The sequence below is a fragment of the Trichosurus vulpecula genome, chromosome 4 (assembly GCF_011100635.1).
Source record: "Trichosurus vulpecula isolate mTriVul1 chromosome 4, mTriVul1.pri, whole genome shotgun sequence".
Taxonomy (NCBI): domain Eukaryota; kingdom Metazoa; phylum Chordata; class Mammalia; order Diprotodontia; family Phalangeridae; genus Trichosurus; species Trichosurus vulpecula.
In genome coordinates, this window is record NC_050576.1 from 194,003,248 (window position 1) to 194,026,014 (window position 22,767).

The 22,767-nt window shown below is 37.8% G+C and overlaps 1 protein-coding gene across 4 annotated transcripts in view; it reads right to left on the bottom strand.

The window, feature by feature from the left end:
- KANSL1 (KAT8 regulatory NSL complex subunit 1) overlaps window positions 1-22,767 on the bottom strand; it is a 221,565-nt gene that overhangs the window by 27,326 nt on the left and 171,472 nt on the right. For all 4 annotated transcript variants that reach the window (XM_036754315.1, XM_036754312.1, XM_036754313.1 and 1 more), the window contains one exon: window positions 14,815-14,919. In XM_036754315.1, the coding sequence (XP_036610210.1) occupies window positions 14,815-14,919 (105 nt within the window). The remainder of the gene's footprint in view (window positions 1-14,814; window positions 14,920-22,767) is intronic.

Sequence of the window (22,767 nt, forward strand, 5' to 3'; positions counted from 1 at the left end):
ATATGACAGCAACTATACATACGAAGTCATGAAAAGCGTCTCCATGTTAGCCATGCTGAATTTTTAAAAAGGCAAGGAAAATAAAGGGGAAAAAATATGCTTTATCTGCACTGAGACCACCAGTTCTCTAAATGGAGGTGGACAGCATTTTTCATCATGAGTCCTTTGGAATTATCATGGATTACTGTATTGAGCAGAGTAGCTAAGCCTTTTTTATGTACAATGTTTTTACTTCATTTTGTTATTATTTCATATAAATCTTCCCAGGTTTTTCTGAAACTATTCACTTTGTCATTCTTATGGCACAATAGCATTCCAATCACAATTATATACCAAAACTTGTTCAGCTATTCCCCTCTCAATTTCCAATTCTTTTACCACAAAAAGAGCTGCTATAAACATTTTTGTACATATAGCTCCTTTCCCCTTTTCTTTGATCTCTCTGCAATACAGACCAAGCAGTGGTATTGCTGGGTCAAAGGGTATGCACGTTTTTATATTCCTTTGGGCATAGTTCTAAATTGCTCTACAGAATGGTTAGACCAGTTCACAACTCCACCAACAGTGTATTAATATCCCTATTTGTTATTTTCCTTTTCTGTCATGTTAGCCTATCTGATAGGTTTGACGTGGTACCTCAGTTGTTTTAATTTGTGTTTCTCTAATCAATAGTGATTGAGAGCATTTTTTACATGTGACTTTGATTCCTTCTATTCATATTCTTTGACCATTTATCAATTGGGGTATACAGAACCACTCAATGTTCCTGCTACTCCTTTTAGATAACCATCTTTTCATCCTTGAATCTCACAGACATCTGCACTTAATCATTTCCTATTTTTTATTATGGTTAAGGGGGGTGGGGGAGGGGAGTGAGAAGGCTGGCAGATGGATGAAGGAGGGATCCTCATCTTCCACCCCAAATATATGGTAAGTTCTTTTTTAAAATAACCCTATGTTTAGCATAGTCTGTGGCTATAGTAAACAGAAATGCCAATGTTATTAGCTGAAATATATAAATAGATGTCTTATTTTGAGGTTCTCTCTTGTTGAGAGGCTACTGCAAAGTAGTGGAGGGGGCACTGGACTTGGAGTTAGTAAGATTCACATTAAAATCCCACCTTAAACAGTTACAAGCTCTGTAATGGTAGGAAATCACTTAACCTGTGCCTCAATTTCTACCCTGATCGTATTCAAGGTTCTTTCCTCCTCTAGATCTATGTTCTTTTATTCTACAATCAAATCACAGACGAGAACCTGAAAGGACAGTGTCAGCTAAATGCCAGTGCATATCGGCTGGCTTGCAGTGTCTGAAAAATAATCTAGTCTCATCAACATTCAAGTACAAGGGATCTGAACTTTTTTTTTTTTGCATAGCCTGTCCCTCAAGCTTAAAAGACACTCTTCTTTATCTCTTCCTCTTCAAATCCTTACCTTCCTTCAAAGCTTAGCTCAAGCACCACACCTTAAGTGAGACCTTTCTTGATCTCTAGTGTGGAAGACTCCTGTGGTAAAACCTATGGACTACTCAGAACAGGAAATCGATTATACTGAAATCGTTATCTATCTATATTTATGTATCTACACACACACACACACACACACACACACACACAAATATATATAAAAGTTCAAAGGACTCAAATTAAGAATCCTACTCTACTAGCATGTCAGCTCCTTGAGGACAAGGATTGTTTACTTTTTTTTATCTTTGTATCCCCAGGATCTAACACAGTGTCTTGAACATAGTACATAGAGGATACATACTTGTTGAATTGAAGAGCGATTTCTGAAAAGCTACAACAGTAGCATACTTAATCTCAACATTTAGGGTTTTTTTCATTTTGTTTTGTTTTGTTTGTAAAGATAAACATCTCCCTCTCACTCTCCCACACATCATCTCTGAGAAAATTTGGGTCTTACATCAAAAATCAGTCCACCTGGTCATTGCATAACATATGTTAATCTTGTCATCACTTCCAACCCACTGGGTTCCACACGGAAACACACATAGTAAAGTCCAGGAAAATTCAGAAAAGAGGTGATGAGGTCCTGAACTAAGTTACTGACTGCATGAAAAAGAGCATACAAGATAACAAAACATCTTATAGAGGTAGAATTGGCACGATATGACAACTCAGTGGGTTCAAAGTGATGACATAGTTAAACATAAGTTTAACCCCCCACCCCAAAACTCTAAAAGCATTCCATATACTTACCCTATTGCAATGCATTATAATTATCTCTATGTCTGTCAACAGTTCTAAGTGATAAGTTTCTTAAAGCTAATAAATCATCAAGCATTTATTAACTGTCTACTTTGAGGCAGAGACTACACTTGGTACTGGGGATATAAATAAAGTATGAAATAATCACAACTCTCATGAAGCTTTAATCTTTCAGGGGAGACAACTTGTACATGTGAGTATGCATGCAGGCAGAATAAATACAAAGTTTTTACGAGGAAGTTAGAGAGGGAGGTAGAGTGGGATCAGGAAAGGCTTCATCAAAGCAGTAGCTCCTGAAGGAAAAGTCTATGAGGTGGAAAGAGGAAGAAATGAATTTCAGACATGAGGTACATACAGTTAATGCAAAGGCATGGAGACAATACATAAAACGTCCCTGTGTGAAAAACAAAGCGAAAGGCAGTTTACCTGGATCTCAAAACATGAAAAGGGGAATAATGTAGAATAAATCAATAAAAAAAAAGTTGGGGCCAAGTTTTGAAGGGTTAAAAAGCCAAACCAGAGGGATTTACATTTACCCTAGGGTAAATAGAAAACAACTAGTTTACTGAGTAAGAGAGTGACATGGTCGGCTCTTTTTAAGAAAAATTACTTTGTCAGTTGTGTAGTGAGTGGACTTGCATGAGGAGAGACTGGAGAAGGAAGGAAAAAACAATTAGGAGGTCATTTCCATAGTCCAGGAATGAGGTGATGGGGCTTTAATGAAGATGCTGCTTGTGTGAAAAGACAAGAACAGATATGACAGAGGACTGAAGTTCAGGGGAAAGAATGGGGTCAGATAGATAGATTTGGGAGCCATCTGCACAGAAATGATAATTAAACCCAGAGGGGTGATGAGGTCACCAAGAGAGATAGTGTGAAGAAAAAGGAGAGCCCAAGACACAGCCTTGAGATAACCCATAGTTAGGGATCATGAAAACTGCTGATGAACCAGTAATCTAAAGAAGAAGCAGTCCAAACAGGTAGGAAGAGAAAAATTAAGAGACCTGAAAGCCCATAGAAGAAAGGTACAACCAGGAGGAGAGAACATATAACAGCATTAACTGAAGTAGAGAGGTCAAAAAGGATTAGGACTGACAAAAGGCCATTAGATGTGGAAAACAAGAAATCATTGGTAATTTCTCAAAGAACAGCTTCAGTTAAAGTGACAAGAGCATAAGCCAGATTGCAAAGGGTTGAGAAGTCAGCAAGAAGAATGCTAGTCAAAGTAATAAGTATAAAGAGCTTTTCTTGACAGTTTGGCTGAGGAATGAAAGAAATAAAAAGAACTGAAGGGATTATAAGGCCTTGTTACAGTTTTTATAATATTTATACATTGCAAGCACCTAAGTGAATTAAATTTGTCAAATTTTTTAGTATTGGGTGTGCATTTTCCATCCACATGAATGCATTCCTAAAATAAATAGAGAAATCTACTGGGGTAAGGAAAAGATCTGAGAAATACCCCCCTACCAATGCCGTTAGATCAAGTGGAATATAAAATGTAGACCACCTCATGTTTCCCAAAGTGGTATGGACTTGGCATACAACAAGTACATTTACTGCATCAAATGAGATAATGGAATATTATACAAACTTAAGGCATTAAGTTTCTGAGTGGGGGGGTGAAGACATGAAGCAAAGAATTTTCACAGCCAACAAGCAGGTAATGGAGATAATGCCAGCAGCCAATTAGAAACCGTACAGACACCCCAGCCAGTATCTTATCATTCTCTACTGAATGTACTATGGCCATATATATTTAGTCCAACACAAAAACTTGAAAACCCATTATAAAATAAGCCAAGTTCCAAAACTACCAAGTGTTCAGTAAGATGTAGTTCATCTTCAACTGAGAACTTCATTTCAGATTCTTGAGGTTAAAACCACAAGAAGAGGGACCAAATAGAACCTATGATATCCCCTATCCCCTCTCCCCTCCTCTCCCAACCACCGCCTCTGGCAACAAAGAGGAGCCCATGAAGAACCTTCAAAGGAACCTACATATCTCAACCCATAGGCTATTTGAGTGAGCTCATTTAAACATGTGAACAGCTAAACCTCAGTTTCTAAATTCCATTGTTTGAAAATAGCAACACAATGAGATAAGGGACTCCACAGCAGGCCACCTATCAAGAATATCTTCTAAAACAATTCTACCAAATGGTCATCCTATCTTTTACAGATCTCTAGTGAAATTAACTCTACACCTGGAAAGGCAGCAAATCCTACTTTTGGATAATGCCGCGTAAGAAGTATTTTTAATACCAAGATTAAATTTGCCCCCTCTACTATTTCTACATGTTGCTCCTCCATTCACCAACCGCCATTACTCCTCTTCCTATCACTACTGCTAGATGATTTCTCTTCTGGTGCCAATTTTGGTTTGACTTCATCACTCCTTGAAAAGCAGCCCCCCTCCACATAATAAAAATAAAAACCTAATGCCTACAACCAAGTTCTTTGGACTCAATGGTCCCTTTGATTCTCATGTCACTTTTTTATGCCTTCCAACATTCTGACACATCAGGATATTCTTCTTCCTCTTCAGACTTTTCCTTCCTATCATTTGTAAAGCCATTCTTTGATTATTTTCAATAACACTTGATTTTCTCTAATAATCTGGAAAGCAGAGAAACTTTGTGTCTCCTAGAACAGAGATTTTTGCCTGCTTGCATGAGTTGTTACTTGGCCACTGCAGGAGGAAAAAAAAAATCATACAACCTATTCACTAAGAAATTCCCCTTGCGTTCCATAATACTAAGAAACATGAATTCAAAGTCCACATCTGGACCTTATTAGCTGGACACTGAGAGCTAAATACCCCACTCTCTGCCTCATGTTCTTCAACCATAACATGAGAATATTCTCCCTCTCGTAGAGTGCTGTTGAGGTCCAAATAAGGTTATGCAAATTTTGTCAAGTGCTTCGCAAACTTTAAAATATTAAATATTCATTCTTATTGCCTGCATTTTACAGATGAAAAGTCTTGCCCAGCGTCACACAGTCAAAATGGAGCAGAGCCAGCATTTATTTCAACAGTGTCCCCTGACAGCAAACCCAGAACTCTATGTAAGCAACTTGTCAAGCAGAGAGAACTGTGCATAGAAATTAAAAAAAAAAAGTTACAAAAATGAAATGACCTAGAAGGATGAGTATTTTCTGTTCTTCCACTCTGTTACAGTAGTGAAGGCCACCTACAAGGCATGGGATAGTGAAACCAATAAGTGAAGGCACAAGAATGTTAAATTCACATGTTAGGGATTTAATAATTACTTAGTTTTAGATCACTTATGTTTTCAAATAATGGATGATGTGAACATTAAAATTTCCAATAAATCTGGAAAAAAGACCTGGGAATTGAAACTTCTCCACTTTCCTTCCCTCACCCCAATATCAGAATCTTAACAAATGTTAACAAAAAATTTCCTTAATGAAAGGTATCACTGTTCATAAAGATGCACTCCCAACATATGCTCTTCAATCTTGACTGAAGAAGGACAAACCTGGGGGATCATTAACAAGCAGATTATGGATACTTCTCTAATTCCATCTCACAAGAAACAACTTTCTGGGTCTCTCAGCAACAATCAATATAGGTTTGTATAGTCAAACTTAACCTAAAAGGGCCAAGCACGAGGGCTAAATAAAACACAATCTCAGAATGAAATTCAAATTTGTTCATCACGTGAAAATACCCTCTTTGTGTGTGTGTGTGCCCACCCTCAGAGCCAGGCTAATTAAGAATTTAAAAACCCTTAGAATGCCCTTAGCCCCCTCAGGAAACAAGTTAGAAGAAAGGTCTAGTTCTGAGGCAGTTTTCCCCCCTGGGGTACAAGATGAAGTTCTAGGAGAATGAATGGATACACATGCATGTGAGGCACTTGCTGTTCAGTCATTTCAGCTGTGTCTTTCTTTGCAAAGAAATTCTAAATGGGGTTACAGTTTGCTACTTCCTTCTCCAGCTCATTTTACAGATGAGGAAACTGAGGCAAAGTGAAGTGATTTGCCCAGGGTCACACAGCTACTAAATGTCTGAAGCCAGATTTGAATTCAGGACGATGAGTCTTCCTGACTCCAGGCCTGGCACTCCATCCACTGTACCACCTAGCTTTCCTACACACAAACAAACCTTGCTGAGGGTAGGAAAATAGGATAACCCCTACCCATAGGTTTTTCTTTTATTCACTTTATTTAGGATCATGTCATTTCAATCAATAATCTATTATTTCATTTGTTTAGATGCTCCTATCAAGGCAGAATGCAAATCTTTTACCCTTTAGTAGAATCCAATTCATAGTTGCTTAAAATAAAAGTCTACTCAACAAAACACAATTCTCTCTGAATTATTTCAAGATTTCTGGGAAAATGAATACTTTGGTTAGTTCCTGCCTTAACATCCAGGTCCCCTTCCCCTCTTAAGGATGCATAAAGAGAGGGACGTGTGAATCTAACCTTATAAAGATTTTCTGACTTACAAATTAACAGGGAGTTAGAAGACTTAGGTTCTAGACCTAAGTGCCACTGTTAGCCTCTCTGTGTCCCAATTTCTGCATGTATAATTTAGGGTGTTAAGCCACCTCTTCCTCACTGTCTTTGGGAAATGCGAGTATAATGGCAAATCTATGTGAAAGTACTTTGAGTTCATTTGTTCTTTCATTCAGGCAACAAGCATATAGTTCACAGAGTATCTGTTATGCAGAAAAGTAAATTTAAGTATTTTTGTGATTACCAATATAGTCATAATAGTGTATCTAGTGCTTTAAAGCTTGTAAAGCACTTTATACACACACTCCTTTTATTCTCACAAAAACCCTGGGAGGTAGATGCTATTATTATCCCCATTTTACAGATGAGGGAACTGAGTCAGGCAGTAAGCAATTTAATAAGGTCACATAACTAGTAAGCGTCCAGAGGAAAATCTGAATTTAGGTCTTCCTGATTCCAGGTCTAGCACTCTAACCACTGCACCACCTAGTTGTCTCCAAAGAATATGCATCTGTAAACTCAACAGAAGTCTCATTATCCTACTTCACTGAAAGTTTAACATGCTAGCTGATCACTTTTTTTAAACAGGCCTAATTAGTATTTTTAAATAGTGAACACCAAATAATCAACATCCAGCCTATCAGGACCTGCGATAACTCCCACTCTTGACCTTCCTGAAACTTACTGGATTACCAGGAGAGGACAAAACATTCCCTATACAGCATTTAGTGCAACTTCACCTATTTCTTTCACAAATTTCACTATTAGCTCACAATCTCAAGATCTCAAGGCTTCAGGGCAATTATGCCTCCCCTCAAAAAGGAAAGCAATCCTTATGTTATGTCCATGAATGTACATGGAATTAATATTCTCTCACTCATCAACAAAAACTGACTGCCAACACATCAAACTTAAATTCCTGGTCCTTTGTTACCATTTTCTTTCCCCATCCATTATCTCTGCAATGATCTGAAGGAGGCATAGAAAAGAATATACAGAAAAATAATGGAATTCTATGAATGAAACATTGATTTGAGTCAAAAGCTATGCAATATTCTCTAAAGGAGATAAAAGCTGGCCTATTCTCTGCAAATACCTCCCCAACAAGACCAAGTTTTAAAAACATTTTTACTACATTATTCATATACATCACCATACACTAAAGTCTCTTCAGCTATTTCTAGATCACACTTACTCCTGCAGCATTCTCATGGAATCAAATCAGATTTCAAAAGAAGATCCTGAAAGCAATTAAGCACACTAAGTGTTTTCTCTCCCTTAATCCCTTCAACCACAGGAACCATCTAAGCAAACTAAGAGCATGCTCAGTCATCAAAAATAGAAATTCACAAAATTCAGAAGCATAAGCAGAAAGATTGACTACTTTAAAAGATGGAATACTAAGCATTCTAACTAAGAGTCAAGCTATCTTCAATATCTCAGAATGAATGAGATAAAAGTTGCTACAATGTGGCCACAGGTTAAATAAATCCCAGTAGCTTTAGAATGTAACTGACTCACCCCCCCCCCAAAAAAAAGTTACTGAAAATTCCCTAAGCAAAGCAGGAAGTGGTTACTTCACTGACAAGTAATAGGCAAATGCAAAATAAAGAAACACGATTCCCTTTGAGAACATAGGTTTCGGGATCTCTTGTACTTCCAAAGCATCTCTCTTTATCAAATGGCTTCAAAGCTCAGTCACCAGAAGAAAATTAATTGGGGGGGTGGGGTGTGCGCGCGTGCATGTATGCTACAGCGGCACCCCACCAGCACCTATGTGTGCACGCATGACCACAAAAAAAAAAAAAAGTCCCTAAATCCCCAAGTATCTTATTTTCTCAACGTTATGGCTATTTGGAACTTCTTCCTTTTAATATTCCTATTTGTTCTTTCATTTTGACTTTGCAAGAAAAGCAAGATATTATATTTGACTGCATATCCTAAGAAAAGGGTTGATATATGTCTTTTTTAAAAAAGATCTAAGGAAACTATTACATAACAAAGGTCAATACTTAAAAAGGGCTACAATACAGAGTTCCATCAAGTAAATGAAGAAGCAATTAAGATATGGAAGAAAGAGAAGAGGTTGTGTCTACACTTAATAATGGGGGGGTGGGAGTGGGGGTGCAGGTTTTGAGGGCGAGGGTGATGAATGGGACCAAAACAAAAAGAATTGTGTATCTTAAATAAGTTCGTACTACTATCAAAATACAGAATCAATCAAGAGGGTTTTTACCTTCTTGGGAATATGCCTTCAAAATGTGACAGAGACTACCAAAGACTTTTCAAATGATATTACTATTGCCTACCTCTGGTGACTCTTGTGGGCAAAACATTTACCAAAAAATCTAAAAAGCACTGCTTAAGATCAAAGTTTTAGGCAAGAAACTTACAATATGATTTTAGTGATTTACATAGGGTATAAGCTATTATGTAGGGCAGAGGTGGTGGTTTATTTTTGCCAATTAAAGACAAAGATTCAGAAGAAAAGGCAGACTTGAGGGTCAAGCAGCTGGTTAAGAAGATGGAGTTTGAGATTAGTATTTAGACTTCTGGAACATGGCAGAAAATTGTGAAATATTTGCTTCTCATCTAGGGATGAAGTATTCCCCAATAAAAGTTGTGGTGAAAACGTATCAGCCTAAAACTCTTGCAAATCTAATTAAAAAGACTTCAAATTAAATGGAAATGGAAAGGAAAAAAACTATCATATATAAAAGCAACAAGCAAGCTAGCATAGAAATTAGTTATAAACATAGAGGAAAGAATAATAGAAACAACCAGAAATTCACCAGACACAATCCAAGAAAGGACAGTATCAGCTATCTGTACACAAAAGTATATGATATGGGTAACAACCACCCAACAAGCATATGCCTAGAACTGTCCTAGGAGACAAAGATACAATAACAACAGCCTCCACTGTCAAAGAGGTTACATTCTATTGGCTAGACTGAAGAATATGCAAAGGGAAACAATGTGTAATAAACCAGAAAGGATAGATTGTAACCAAACTGTAAAAGGCTCTAAATGTCACGAGGGGGAGGAGGAGAGAGCTCAATAGAGTTATGGAAGTTTATTGAACAGGGGAGTGACATGGCCAGGTGTAGTAGCAATTTAGATTCAAAGATCTTTCCCACCCAGGAAGTTATGTCACAGGAGAGAGAGACAAAGAAAGAGGCAGAGAGAGAGAGAGAGAGAGAGAGAGAGAGAGAGAGAGAGAGAGAGAGAGAGGGAGGGAGGGAGGGAGGGGGAGAGGGAGAGAGGGGGAGGGAGGGAGAGAGGGAGAGAGAGAGAGAGAGAGAGAGAGAGAGAGAGAGAGAGAGAGAGAGAGAGAGAGAGGGAGGGGGAGAGGGAGAGAGGGGGAGGGAGGGAGGGAGGGAGGGAGAGGGAGAGAGAGAGAGAGAGAGAGAGAGAGAGAGAGAAAGAGAGAAAGAGAGAAAGAGAGAAAGAGAAAGAAAGAGAGTGAGAGCGCGCGCCAAGCCAAACCTCACTCTATAAGCTAATGTGATCTTGCCCCTTCCTCAAATTCCTTGAGTTATGAGATACAACTGTAGGGACTGAATATCTAAAAGCAAATGAATAAATAAATAAATGAATGAATGAATAAATAAATAAATAAATAAATGACTTCAAGTTAATATCTAATAATTAAAAGTACAGTAAGCTGATTAAAACCAGAAAAGGTTCCAGTAAGGCATTAACATTTGGGCAGTATTCAGGTGCCTTATAGGTATCAGGGTAGAGGTAGCTACTTCCCTATCAATGGCCCTCCTGTGAGCTCACCTCTGTCACTCCTTCACCCTGTCCTTTACCAGGGCTCCCACAGAACCTCCCTCTGCATTCACTTTATGTGATCTATCCTTTGTATGAGGAAAAACAAGAACACCCAACCTGTAATTATCACAGTCACCTTATTCAAACTTCCAACTTTGTAGAAACCTGAGTATAGGTCAAAGCAAAGAACTACCTTCTATGTGGAGAGTCTTGTATCCCTTGCGATAGAGAACTACATAAGCATTTTGACAACTATCATATACATTGTTATTATTGCCTTACTGATACACCAGGTCACTGCTTTAGGAATAAGTTCAGACAGACAGAGAGACCTCAGTGGCAGCAAAGTGAAGGATGGATTGAAAAGGATCGTCTCATTAAGAGGCTACTTCGACTCTCAGCAGGTGGGAGGAGATGAGGGACTAAAAAGAGGAGATAACAATAGGAGTTTGTTTTTAAATATATGGAAGATAAGGGAGAGTGAAGAATTGAAAATGATTCAAAAATTGTAAGCCTGGGGTGGCTGGAAAGATGTTGATGCCCTTAAAAGAAGCGCAGGGCACCCACCTGCATGGAGAAGAGATGGAGAGAGAAAGACAATGAATTATTTCTGGCATGGTGAATGAGAGACGATTATAGGATATCTAGTAGGAAATATCTAATAGGCACACGGTGGTACAGGACTGGAATTAAGGAAAGGGATTAGCATGATATACACAGGTATCACTGGGACTTGGCATTGTAGGAATATATCTCTGGATGGGCATACTATGTTCAAAAATAATTGAATGATGTGAATGTTTTGTGTTGGGAGAGGGGGAGAAGAGAAAAATCACACCCATTAATAACAGTGTACAACAGGATGATGTATAAGTTAAGAATAAATGGAGGGGGGTGGCGTGCACATGCATAGCAGGTGCGGTGGGGCATGCTCACAGAAATATGGTAACCAGAATTTAGGTGAAAAATCAATGGAGAAGCAATACTGTCATTGGTATGTCACTACCTGGACAGAAAGAAAAAACAGATGAATTTAGGAAACTGATCATCATAAGCATGGTAAAGAAGCATGATAAAATAATGAAAAAGAATTTCCATTATCAAGATGTCTTCTATAACTTTTTTTTCCCCTAGAGAAACTAATAATTTCTTATTTGTCTTAGTAATAAATTCATCCTTTAAAATGTAGAGGGTAACTCTAATGTGGGAACTTCTAATCTGAATCTGCTTCTTACCAGCAAAGAAGAGAAGCTTGCTAATGTATATATAATACAATCATGGGGAGAAGTGACCACCCCACCTTTAATTCATGGCACAGGAGAGGAAAACCTGGTCAAGTCTTACGTGAATCCTAGATTTGGAGATAGTAGATTTCAAAGAGTTCAGAGGAAAGGGGAATCTATCACCTAAAATTCTGTAGGTGAAGTCAACCCAGGAATAATGGGAAATGCCCAAGAATTAATTTCTCAAGATACAGAAGTAATTAAGAGGAAAGGAGAAGTTGTAATGGACCAATGTGAATGTATGGGGAACTCACAGAAGACAAAAGAACAGATGAACACTGTTGAGAACATTAAAAATTCACAGTAGCTAAGGCTAGTTAGTGAAAGACAACAAAAAGTATGCGTGTTTTCCCCTTGTTTTGTTTTTTTAAAGCTATGCTGAAAGAAAGGCAGGAAGGGACAGGACCACTAGTTAGAGTGGATGGAGTAACTTACAACAGAGAGAGGGCAGAAATATTCAGCTCTTTTGTTTCCGTTTTCTCTACCAACCAGAATAATCATTGGACTACAAAAGACAGAAAAAAATGGCTAGTAAGTAAACTGAACTAAGGAAAATTAAGGAACTAGGAGTCCTTCATGTGTCCAAGTCATTAGGCCCATAGTACTGAAAGAATAGGCAGATGTTATTACTCAGACACTGTCACTCATCTTTGAAAAACAGTAGAGAACAAGAGAGATATTAACATGATTTCCAAAAAGAAGAAAGAGAATAAGAGTCTGCAAATTATAAAACTGTGAACTGAAATTGCTGGAGAAATTCTAGATCATTAAAGAATACTTAGTGAACACACAGAAAAAGGAAGCAGTGCTCACCAATAACCCAAGATGACTTTAGAGAGAATGAGTCTTGCTATCTTAATTTCCTAGAGACAGCACAAAACAAGAGAGAGAGAGAGAGAGAGAGAGAGAGAGAGAGAGAGAGAGAGAGAGAGAGAGAGAGAGAGAGAGAGAGAGAGAGAGAGAGAGAGAAATGGCTCTGTTGTCAGATGATCTAGATTCAAATCCCATCTCTAAGCTGACTACTTATAATGGTCTTGGGCAAATCACTTAATGTCTATGGGGCCTGGGGTTTGGACTCCATGACATATGAGGTCTCTTCTAGCTCTAGGTCTATGATGTAATGAACACATCTTTCAGCAGGGCTACTAGGCTAATAAATCATGGAAATGCTATAAAAATAATTTATATAGCATTAGCAATATACCCAACAAAAACCTCTCATGCTATTCTTGCAGACAAGATGAAAAAATGCGAGCTATATATTATACTAGTTGACTGACCAATTGAATAGAGCTAGCTATTCACAAGGAAAATCATTAATTGGTTACATACTAATTTGGAAAGAGGTCCCCAAGGATCTGTGCTTGGCCCTGTGATACTTATCATTTATTAGTGACTTAGACAAAAACAGAGTTGGCATAATTTAAAGATAACAAAAAACTAGCACAATAACTATGAGAGCTGGAATCCAGAATGATTTTGACAAGCTAAATGTTAGGCAAGATCCAGTAAGATGAAATATAACAGAAATAAATATCAAGGTTTTATACTTGGATTCAAAAAATCTATTCCACAAATATAAAATAGAGAGGTACTGATAACTAGATAGTGGTTCATCTTAAAGTTACTAATGCAACTGAACCATGTACTGTTTATTTTGGCTGTCACATCACTATCTTAAAGGTAGTATAAGGAATAGCTAGAGATCCAGACCCAGAGTTCACATGACCTGGGTTCAAGTCTTGCCTCACAACACATACTAGCTGTCACTAATATGGTAAATCATTTAACCTCTCAGAGCTCTAGGCAACCCTCTAGGACTATAAGTTTCTGAGAAAACACAGCCTTGTGTTGGTAGTGGGAGTTATTTCACTGGGAATTCACTATAACAATGACATCACATGTCCAATTTAAAAAACAAAATACTTAGGCTACAATAAGAAAAGCAGAGTGTACAATATTAGGGAAATGATAACCCCACTGTACCCTGTCTTCATCAGACAACATCAAGTACAACATAGAGTTCTAAGAGTAACATTTTAGAAAGCCCAATGAAAAGCTGCAATGCAGATGCATATAGTGGATATAAAGAATTTGAAACATATGATCTATAAGAAATTCCAAAGAAGAATACAAGTAAAGGATGTGATCAAGGAAGTGTTAGACAAAAAGTGTTAGACTGAGAATTAAGACAAGTGGATAGCCAAAGTACTCCACTGGTATCTGCATGATATCAGAGAATGTGAGCAGAAGATACAGTGGGTGGAAGATCTTTTGGAAAGCATGGACAAGTCATAATAAGTCATACAGAATGAGCAGGCAATCTATATCACTGTAGAGAACTCCAGAACTACTATCACACACCCAATACTGAAAGGCTAGAACACGTCCAAAGAAAGAGGGCACCAGGATGCTGAAGAGCCTCAGGATTCACCTGAGGATTGGTTGAAGAATTATGGATATTGAACTTGGAGAAAATGGCGGGGGTGGGGTGGTGGTATGCACGCAGGCCAGTACCAGGAAATGGACAACACCGTGAGACAGATTACAACTGTCTCTGAAGGACGATCACATAGATGAGAGATTACATTTTATTCTCCAATCAGAAGAATGTGGATCAATGCATGCAAAAAGGTAATTTTAGGTTTAATATAAGGAAAATGTCCTAAGTTTCAAAAAAATGGACTGCTTCAGAAGATGTTAAGTTCTTTCTTAAAGAAGTCCTTAAGCAACAGTCAGAAGGCTCAATGACTAATCCTTGGATATGCTGTAAAAATAATTCTTGTTCATTCGTGGGTGAGATCAGATGACTCTGAGCTCTCTTTCAACTCTTTAGATTCTGTGTTCTGTGAAGGACTTTCTAGGATAAGAAGGGATAAACCTCAAACAGCTCTCATGTTCAACTGAAGCACTCTTAATATCTTGCTCTAGCCATGTCCCCTTGGAATTTTTCCAACATCCAGAAATTTTCTATGTAACTGAATCCCAATCAGTACCTCATTAATTTCTTTCCCCCCTTCCCCTCACTGTTGTGTACTTACCAGTCTGTCAGTCCCATGTTCAGCCTTCACTTCAGTATTAAAGGGAAGGGATGAGTCTACTGCTGTGTGCTCTGCAGGAGATGCCTCACCAAGAACTATCAAACCCTGCAGGAGAGACGTTGAGAAAGAGAAAAAGAGAGGGAGGGAGAAAGAGAGAGAGATAAAAGAGAAAAGGGGGTGGGGCCCACAGGAGGGGGGGGGGGAGAGAGAGAGAGAGAGAGAGAGAGAGAGAGAGAACAGGTCAGTACTGTAGTTACAGATTTGTTACCTATAGTTAAATCTCAAAGAGAATGATGATTCTACTTAAGAGTTGTTCTTCATGTTTCACTCTAGAAACTCATACCCACAGCAGTTTTTCTTGCTCACACACACCATTTAAACAAGAAGTCTACTAGCAATCAGGTTCAATTGTTAAGGTCCTACATCTAGATCCAAGCTTTCAGTCTCTACATGGAAAGGCAGCTCTCTTGCCCTCTGTAATTATCACACCACAGTCCTAAGATCAAATGTACTCTTTCATACAAAAGACCCTGCATTTTAGTATTGGATTATTTTATTCCACTCCTTTTTTTTTTTAAATCTGAGTTGACAAGTCCTGTGGATCTTTTGGTTAATGGGCGATATAATTACCAAAGAGGCTCCAGAGTCACATATTTTTAATACTACAGGTACAGATGGTCATCTTAGCCAATTTAGCCAACTGTTATTTGATCAACAAAAGCATTTGGGTGAAACAGAAGTAGAATGGTCTCTGCAACATGTATACAAACCAACAATACCACAATAAAAAAAAAGATGCTTTAAGTTTTCCAAACTAATGTTTACCTCTAAGCACAAAGAAGGACAAAAGCAAAGCACTCAATCCATATTAATAGCTTCTATTATCCAGTAGACAGAGTTCATTAAAAAAAAAAAAAACTGAAGGAAAAAAACATCACACAGCTCCTCTACATAGCCAACAAGTCGATTTTGGCAGAAAAAGTAGAGGTGAGTTTAGTAGACACAAAACTTCATAACAATTTAAACAAAGATAGTTTTACCAGGGCCTCATGAAAACAAGATGGGATTATTTTATTAGGGTTCTAATACACATAGTTTTGTTTAATTTATCCCAATAGCTGCTGAAATGTACATCACAGACTAAATTGCTCCACCTCCTTTCACAACTCCAAGGGCCTTCAAACTACGTCCCCAATGACCACAATTTATTTTCAAACTGTTGAATTGATTCAATGTTATTTAAGGTTTTTGGACTTCCTCCTAAGGTCAAACATAAAATCGGAAAGCAGAGAACATCAAGAAACAGTGGAGAAACTTACTTCCTAGATGGGTCCAACTTAATGAAATGCAAGAGCAGGGACAGTTCAGAGCAGAGGAGATGGCTGGAAGAATCAAAGAGAGATTACAAATCATGGCATAGTGGAAAAAAAAAAAAAACACTGGACTGGGAGTCAAGAAATCTGGATTCTAGCCTTGTCTATGCCACTAACTAGTTATATGACCTCAGACCACTCAAGTCTCTAGGTTTTATTTTCTCATTTGTTAAATGAGGAGGAAGGTTAGATGATCTCTAAAATTCCTTATGAAATACTTTAGATTGGAGATGAGATGAAAAGATGAAGAAAAAAAAAGAAAAGAAAATCTAAGAATATTTAGAAAAACAAAAAAAGTCACACCCTTTGCTCTGGAGAGATGGTGTAGTTATCCACCTTGGGATACCACTATGTGCGATGCCAATTCAGAAAACTGAGCTTAGAAAAAGCAAAAGAGCAAGAACAAGGCGAGGAACTTTTACTCCATAGTCCAAAACTGACTTTCTTCTGGTTGTGGGGCCTGATCCTCAAAAATGATCTTGTCAAAGACAGGCATGAGGTAGACAAAAAAAATTTTCTATTTGCATATAAAATCATGTACAAGTGAAGGTGATCATCTTCCAGAGTAATAGGAATTTTCCAAAAATTTATATTAGGTCATCTTCCCTAAACCACTATCATCATTCTCTCTTGCTTAAGAACCTAGAAGAGCTCCTATTATTTTGGGTCCAAATTTCTCACCCCACCATCTGAGCTTCTCTCCCCACAAATAACTTGGCTATATTTTATTTACTCAATTATATTAAAAAGTATTTTTGCAAAATATTCTCAGTTATGGCCAAGAAAGTTTCCTAACTACTTTTTATATATGCCATACTAATCTTGCTATCTTTATTCCTTCAGACCTTCACGTCTACCCACATCCAAAACCATTTTCTATCCAAACCTTACTCATTCTTTAAAACGTTTCTTCAAATCCTATCACTTTTATGAAGTGCCTCCAGAGAGCCTAACCAATATTACTTACTTCCTGGTCCCCATATACATTGTGGCATTTGATCCAGTGATATCTTTAGGTATTTTCTACCTTATTTGCTGTATATGGTTAAAGCTTATATCTTCTTCAACAAGACTAGAAAATTTTATCTATGTCATATACAACCATTCTTGTAGTCGCTACTATTTATATCTCTGGTTGACATTTAAATTATCAGATGCCTATAATTTGCCTTCCAAAGCTTTCTTGGGGGAAGGTAGAGTCATCCCACATTCACTCCTTAATGTCTTAAAACAAGATGCTCTAACAATATTAGTTAATAGGACTATGGCTTTCTCCCTACCTGGCTAACTGTTTCCTTCTCAGTCTTTGTGGCTGAATCTTCACCTCGGTTCATATAATCATGGTTGTCTCCCAGGGCTATCCTGGGCCTTGTTCTCTTTCCCCTCTACATTACTTTACTTGGTGAGCTCATCAGCTCCCATGGATTCAATTATCTCTATGCAAATTTACCTATCCAGTCTAATTTCATATTTTCACTTGTCTGTTGGCCAAATCAAACTGAATGCCCAGTAGATAACTTAAACTCAACATGTCCCAAACTGAACTCTATTTCCCCCTGCAAATCCTGCCCCCTCTTTCTAACCTGCACATTACCAGCAAAGGCAACATTCCCTACCCTCCCAGTCATCCAACGCTTACCACGTGTAAGCGTTATCCTCAAATCTTCACTCTCTTTCATCCCCTTTATTCATTTTGTTGCCATGTCCTGCCAATTCTGTTTTCATACTATCTCTTCTATATAGCCCCTTGTCTCCTCTGACACTCCCACCCCCCTAACACAAGCCCTTATCACCTCATGCTGGGACTACTGCAACGCCTTCCATATTTGGTCTCTGTGCCTCGTGTCTCTCCCCATTCCTCAGCTACCCAAGTGATCTTCCCAAAGTACAAGTACTACCATGTCACCCCCACTATTCAATAAACTCCAGTGGTTCCCTGTTACTCCCAGCATCAAATATAAAATCCTCTGGCTTTTAAACCTCTTTGTTACTTGGCCTCTTCCTATCTTTCCAGTCTTCTTACAGTCACTTTTTGCAAATCCTCACAGAAGATACTCCATCCCCCTATTCCAAGCTTTTTATCAGCTGTCCCTCATGTCTGAAATTCTCTCCCTTACCTCCTAGCCTCAGAAGCCTTTCCCAACTCCCCCATAATGATAGTGCTTTCCCACTGTTATCTCCAATTTGTCCTACACATAACTTGTTTGTACACAGTTGTTTGCATCCTCTGCTGCCCCCCTCCCCTCATTAGAATGTAAGCTTCTTTGAGAGCAGGGTCTGGTTTTTGCCATTCTTTGTATTCCCATAGCTCCCCAGTGCCTGGTACATAGTAAGCACTTGATTAATGTTTGTTGACTGATATAACTCCACACCTAGCTCTACTATCAGTTCTCTCAAGTAATAAGTGTTTAATAAATGCTTGTTCACTTGATTTGATAATGCTAGCTATTCTATTGTCAAAGCATCTGCAAACTACGAAGCATCTTGCAACTGAGAGATGTTAATAATATCAACCAGAAACCAAAATACTTTTTAAATGGAGCCGTCTGTCAAGCCTCTTTCTCAAAGGAGTTTCAAGTGAAGGGAAATGAAGAGGGAAAAGAAGGAAGGAAGAGTCACTTTCTTTCAATGGCTGGGTAGCAAAGGCTTAAAAAAAAAAGCTAGTAAGTCAGCTCAAACAAGTCAATATTACCAAAATGTTACCCCTCCCCTCTGAGAAAAATGATAAAAAGATGAGAACTGAAATAGACATTAAAAATCATCTAGTCCAATGTCTGAGGAAACTAAGTCCAAGCTAGTTAGTGGCAGAACAAGGTCCAGAACTCAGGTCTCTGGACCTCTACTCCAGTCCTCTTCCCACTACCACAATGATTTTAGGAGATGCATCTAAGTGCATAAAATTCAAAGAGATGCTAACACTTGTTCACAATGAACTGTCAGCCAACTTTTTGCCCTAAATTAAGTTTAGCACTGCACAGTCTAAAGCCTAACACAAAAAATAATAATACATCACTACATGACTCTAAACACATTTTTATGGCAAAAGAATTTAATGACCTGTGGATGTGAAGGTCACAAAAGGGCAAGACCACTTAATAGAGCTCTAATGCAGAGCTACAACTACAACTCCCCATCCTTACCCATCCCCCAGCTAAGCATCCTTGTACTAATGGCACATTCCATGATGTTCCAAAACTATCAGTATGACAGAGCTGGGAGAACAAAATAAAAGCACTAGCGGAAACATATGAATGGTAAGGGCTTTAGAATTCCTCTGTCCCATGCCCACCCCCAAATTATTATAGAACCACCAGCCCTACTAAGGATCCAGAAATCTGCTTTACTCCAGTAATTTATTTGAGTAAAATCTCAAAAGACCCAAATCCAAAGGATAAAGTAACCAACCAAATCTAAAGAATAAATGCAGTCCTTGAAGGAAAAGAGCACCAGAATCTGAAACTTTATTAAAAAGAAAATAAAAACAAAATCACTTCTCATTTTTTTAGTCCAAGAGAACACACTGCCACTAATATATGTCAGAAGTTACCGTGAGAGATGCCTTTTCACACACCAAGACTAAAGAATAACGTCCAGTGGAATGGTTCAAAGGTAAGGTATGTAGCTAGGGAAATTTCTTTCTCAGGGAAAACTCAGCAATGGTCTGCATTCTTTTTTTCCCCCAACTAGAGCTACAGGCTTCAAGGAAAAGTGGGAGAAAGACAGCATGTAATAGCAAAAAAGAAGATCTACCTAAATACCGTTTCAAAAAGTGTAAGGGCAGTGGGAAAGGGAGACAAGAATAAATTTTAAAGTCTCATTTGAAGATTAATATATAAAAGGAGGGGACTGGATTAGAAATTCTCTAAAGGTCTCTTTTAGATCTTGATGTATAATACTTCTAACTAAAGAGTTCTTCAACTTACTATCTTCTAATAAATGAATGAGATTCATAGTCAGAGGTACAGAAATGACAATTACTTTTGGCTTTCTTCCTGAAAGGAAAAGAAGTATTACACAATTCCACACTCTTCAAGCTATCCTCTGATTTACCCTGAGATCAACAATCATAAACTGCATCAGTTATGAAACAGTTCTCAAGGACTTGGAATACCACAAATGAATTTAATTAGTGATGGAAGGGTCACATGCTTTATTTTAGCTACTACAGTGCAAAGGCAAGTGTTTTTTATTCTTTGCTGCCCCAACTCTGCTTGTCCTTTTGTTGAGACAAACCTGATTATTCCTTGCCCCCCAAGGATACTTTTCTATTAGTCACTCATATCAGTGAATTTCGGGGTTTAGTTGGCTAAATGGAGGGATGGAGAACCAAAAGATACACCTATTTTGTATTGACATCTACCTATCTGGGGAGAAGCACTCTTATTTAATGAAAAGGAAGGAAACAGTGCTAAACTGGTTCTCATAATGCCTTTGAACTTCAGTGTAATTTTTTCCCCCAGTATGACACTTCAAACATGGATCATAGAAATGATAGGGGATAGGAGGGAAGAGATAAGAGAAATGGAATTTACTTCCTCCAAAGCACAGAAATGTTTCTTAAAAACACCAACTGAACCTGCCACGATGACCATTAAAACTTTAGTTTTAATAGTTTTCATGTGCAGTGGATGTGTTCCTTAAAGACAAAATTAGAATCAGTGGAGGAAAGGGGGTATATCTCAAAGACTATGAAAAACTAAGCTTTTTCAAGTGAAAGGCAGTAAAAACAATGGAATACATACATGTTTGCATACAAACATACACACACACCATTTTTAAGTGCTGCTGTCGATTCAGCATAAATCATTTCCTGCTAACTACTTTAAAATGCATTTTTAATTGCTGGAAAAAGCAACAGCACTAGAATCAACCACTAGACTTAGACTCAGCTAGTGAAAGGAAAAGTCCAAAATATAAACCACCTCACAAAGAAGCCAACTCCTGCCTAATCTATTGGCAGATTATGAAATAGGAAAATCTACCCCTCTAGTTATCTGGGGGAAAAAATCTATTGTGTATGAAATTCAGTAATTAATGACTACTACTCTAAAATTTTAGTCACAACTGAATCAGAAGCAAAGCAAATGGTGACACAACACCTGTCTGAAAAGGTCTCCCATTTGAGCATTTGTTAACACATTTTTAGTGGGCAGTAATATTCCCAGTTACTGCCTTCTTGCTGGCACTCTGCTACAGAAGAACTTAGACATACACAAAACCAGAATCATCAACATTGCCAAAAGCAATTCCAGAATAATCAGTTCCTAGATGTCTTTCTAGAGATTTACAGGATGAATGGGTTTAAAACTTAAAAATTTCCCAAATCATTTTCTCACAATAAGAAGTGAAAGTTAAAACTGAGGTGCAAAGAAATGAAATAAATTTGGAAATTATTCATATAGCCAATTAGTAATAAAATCAGAAATAAAACTGGAGTTGTTTCCCAATCTTTGTGGTATTTTTGGAGACTAACAAGTTACCTGACCAAAAAAAAAAAATTAAAAAAAGAACACTGACCACCATCATACACACTTTCTTACCATGAAGAGAATCTTTACTTCACAAAGCTGGAAATCACCATTTGAGTATTGATCATTAACACTCAAAAATAAGACACTCAGATTGTGATGTATTTCATCTGTTTGTGCTTTCAAAGTAAGCAATAATACTCAACATGATGAATCTAATGGATGGTAAGAATTGATTATCTGAACTACTTAGGGATAAACTTCTATAATCCAAGTCTTGTTTTTGGAAGTGAAAGCTCACATGATCATAACAAAAGACCACAGTATTTTAGCTATAAATTATTTTGAATTGAATTATGTGTATGTATGGGTATCTGCAACCCACTACCCATAATCTTCAGTAAAGGCTACAGAAGTCATGGGTGCTAGATTGCTTGAATTTTTGCCCTCATCAGGGGAAGAATCAAATATAGATTGCTGCCAATTAAATTTAGTCAATGATTTCACATTACCTTTCTCATGATTTGGCAATTCTCTAGGCTTTCAAACAGAATAATGGGGAATGTGATCAAACAGGACCTAGGAGTGCTAGTCTTTTACATAAAACACTAGGCTCAAATTTAACGGAAACTACTCATTAAAACTAAATGTTAATGACTCAACAAGATGGTAAAGAAGCATGAGACCCCAAAGACATAGCAACCATAAACAGATGTTAATCATGGAAATCAAAGACACTGTACTAACTCCCCCGTCCTCCCCCCCACTCCACCCCCCCACCCCCCCACACACATTCTCTCTCTCTCTCTCTCTCTCTCTCTCTCTCTCTCTCTCTCTCTCTCTCTCTCTCTCTCTCTCTCTCTCTCTCATTTCTATGCTTATTTCCCAGTAACTCAAACTTAAGCTGAATATAAAACACTACAAGCATGTTTTCAAGAATGGAACACTACAGGTAATCTCACTGTGTTAATGTAGTGCGATTCATAATCATGCCATATTTCCTAAGAGAAAAGGCAGTTGATGTCTCACATATGCAACTGTAGGTAATAATAATACAAAGCATCATCATTCTAACTATAAGTAAATAATTCCAATTATTTTTAAAATTCTAT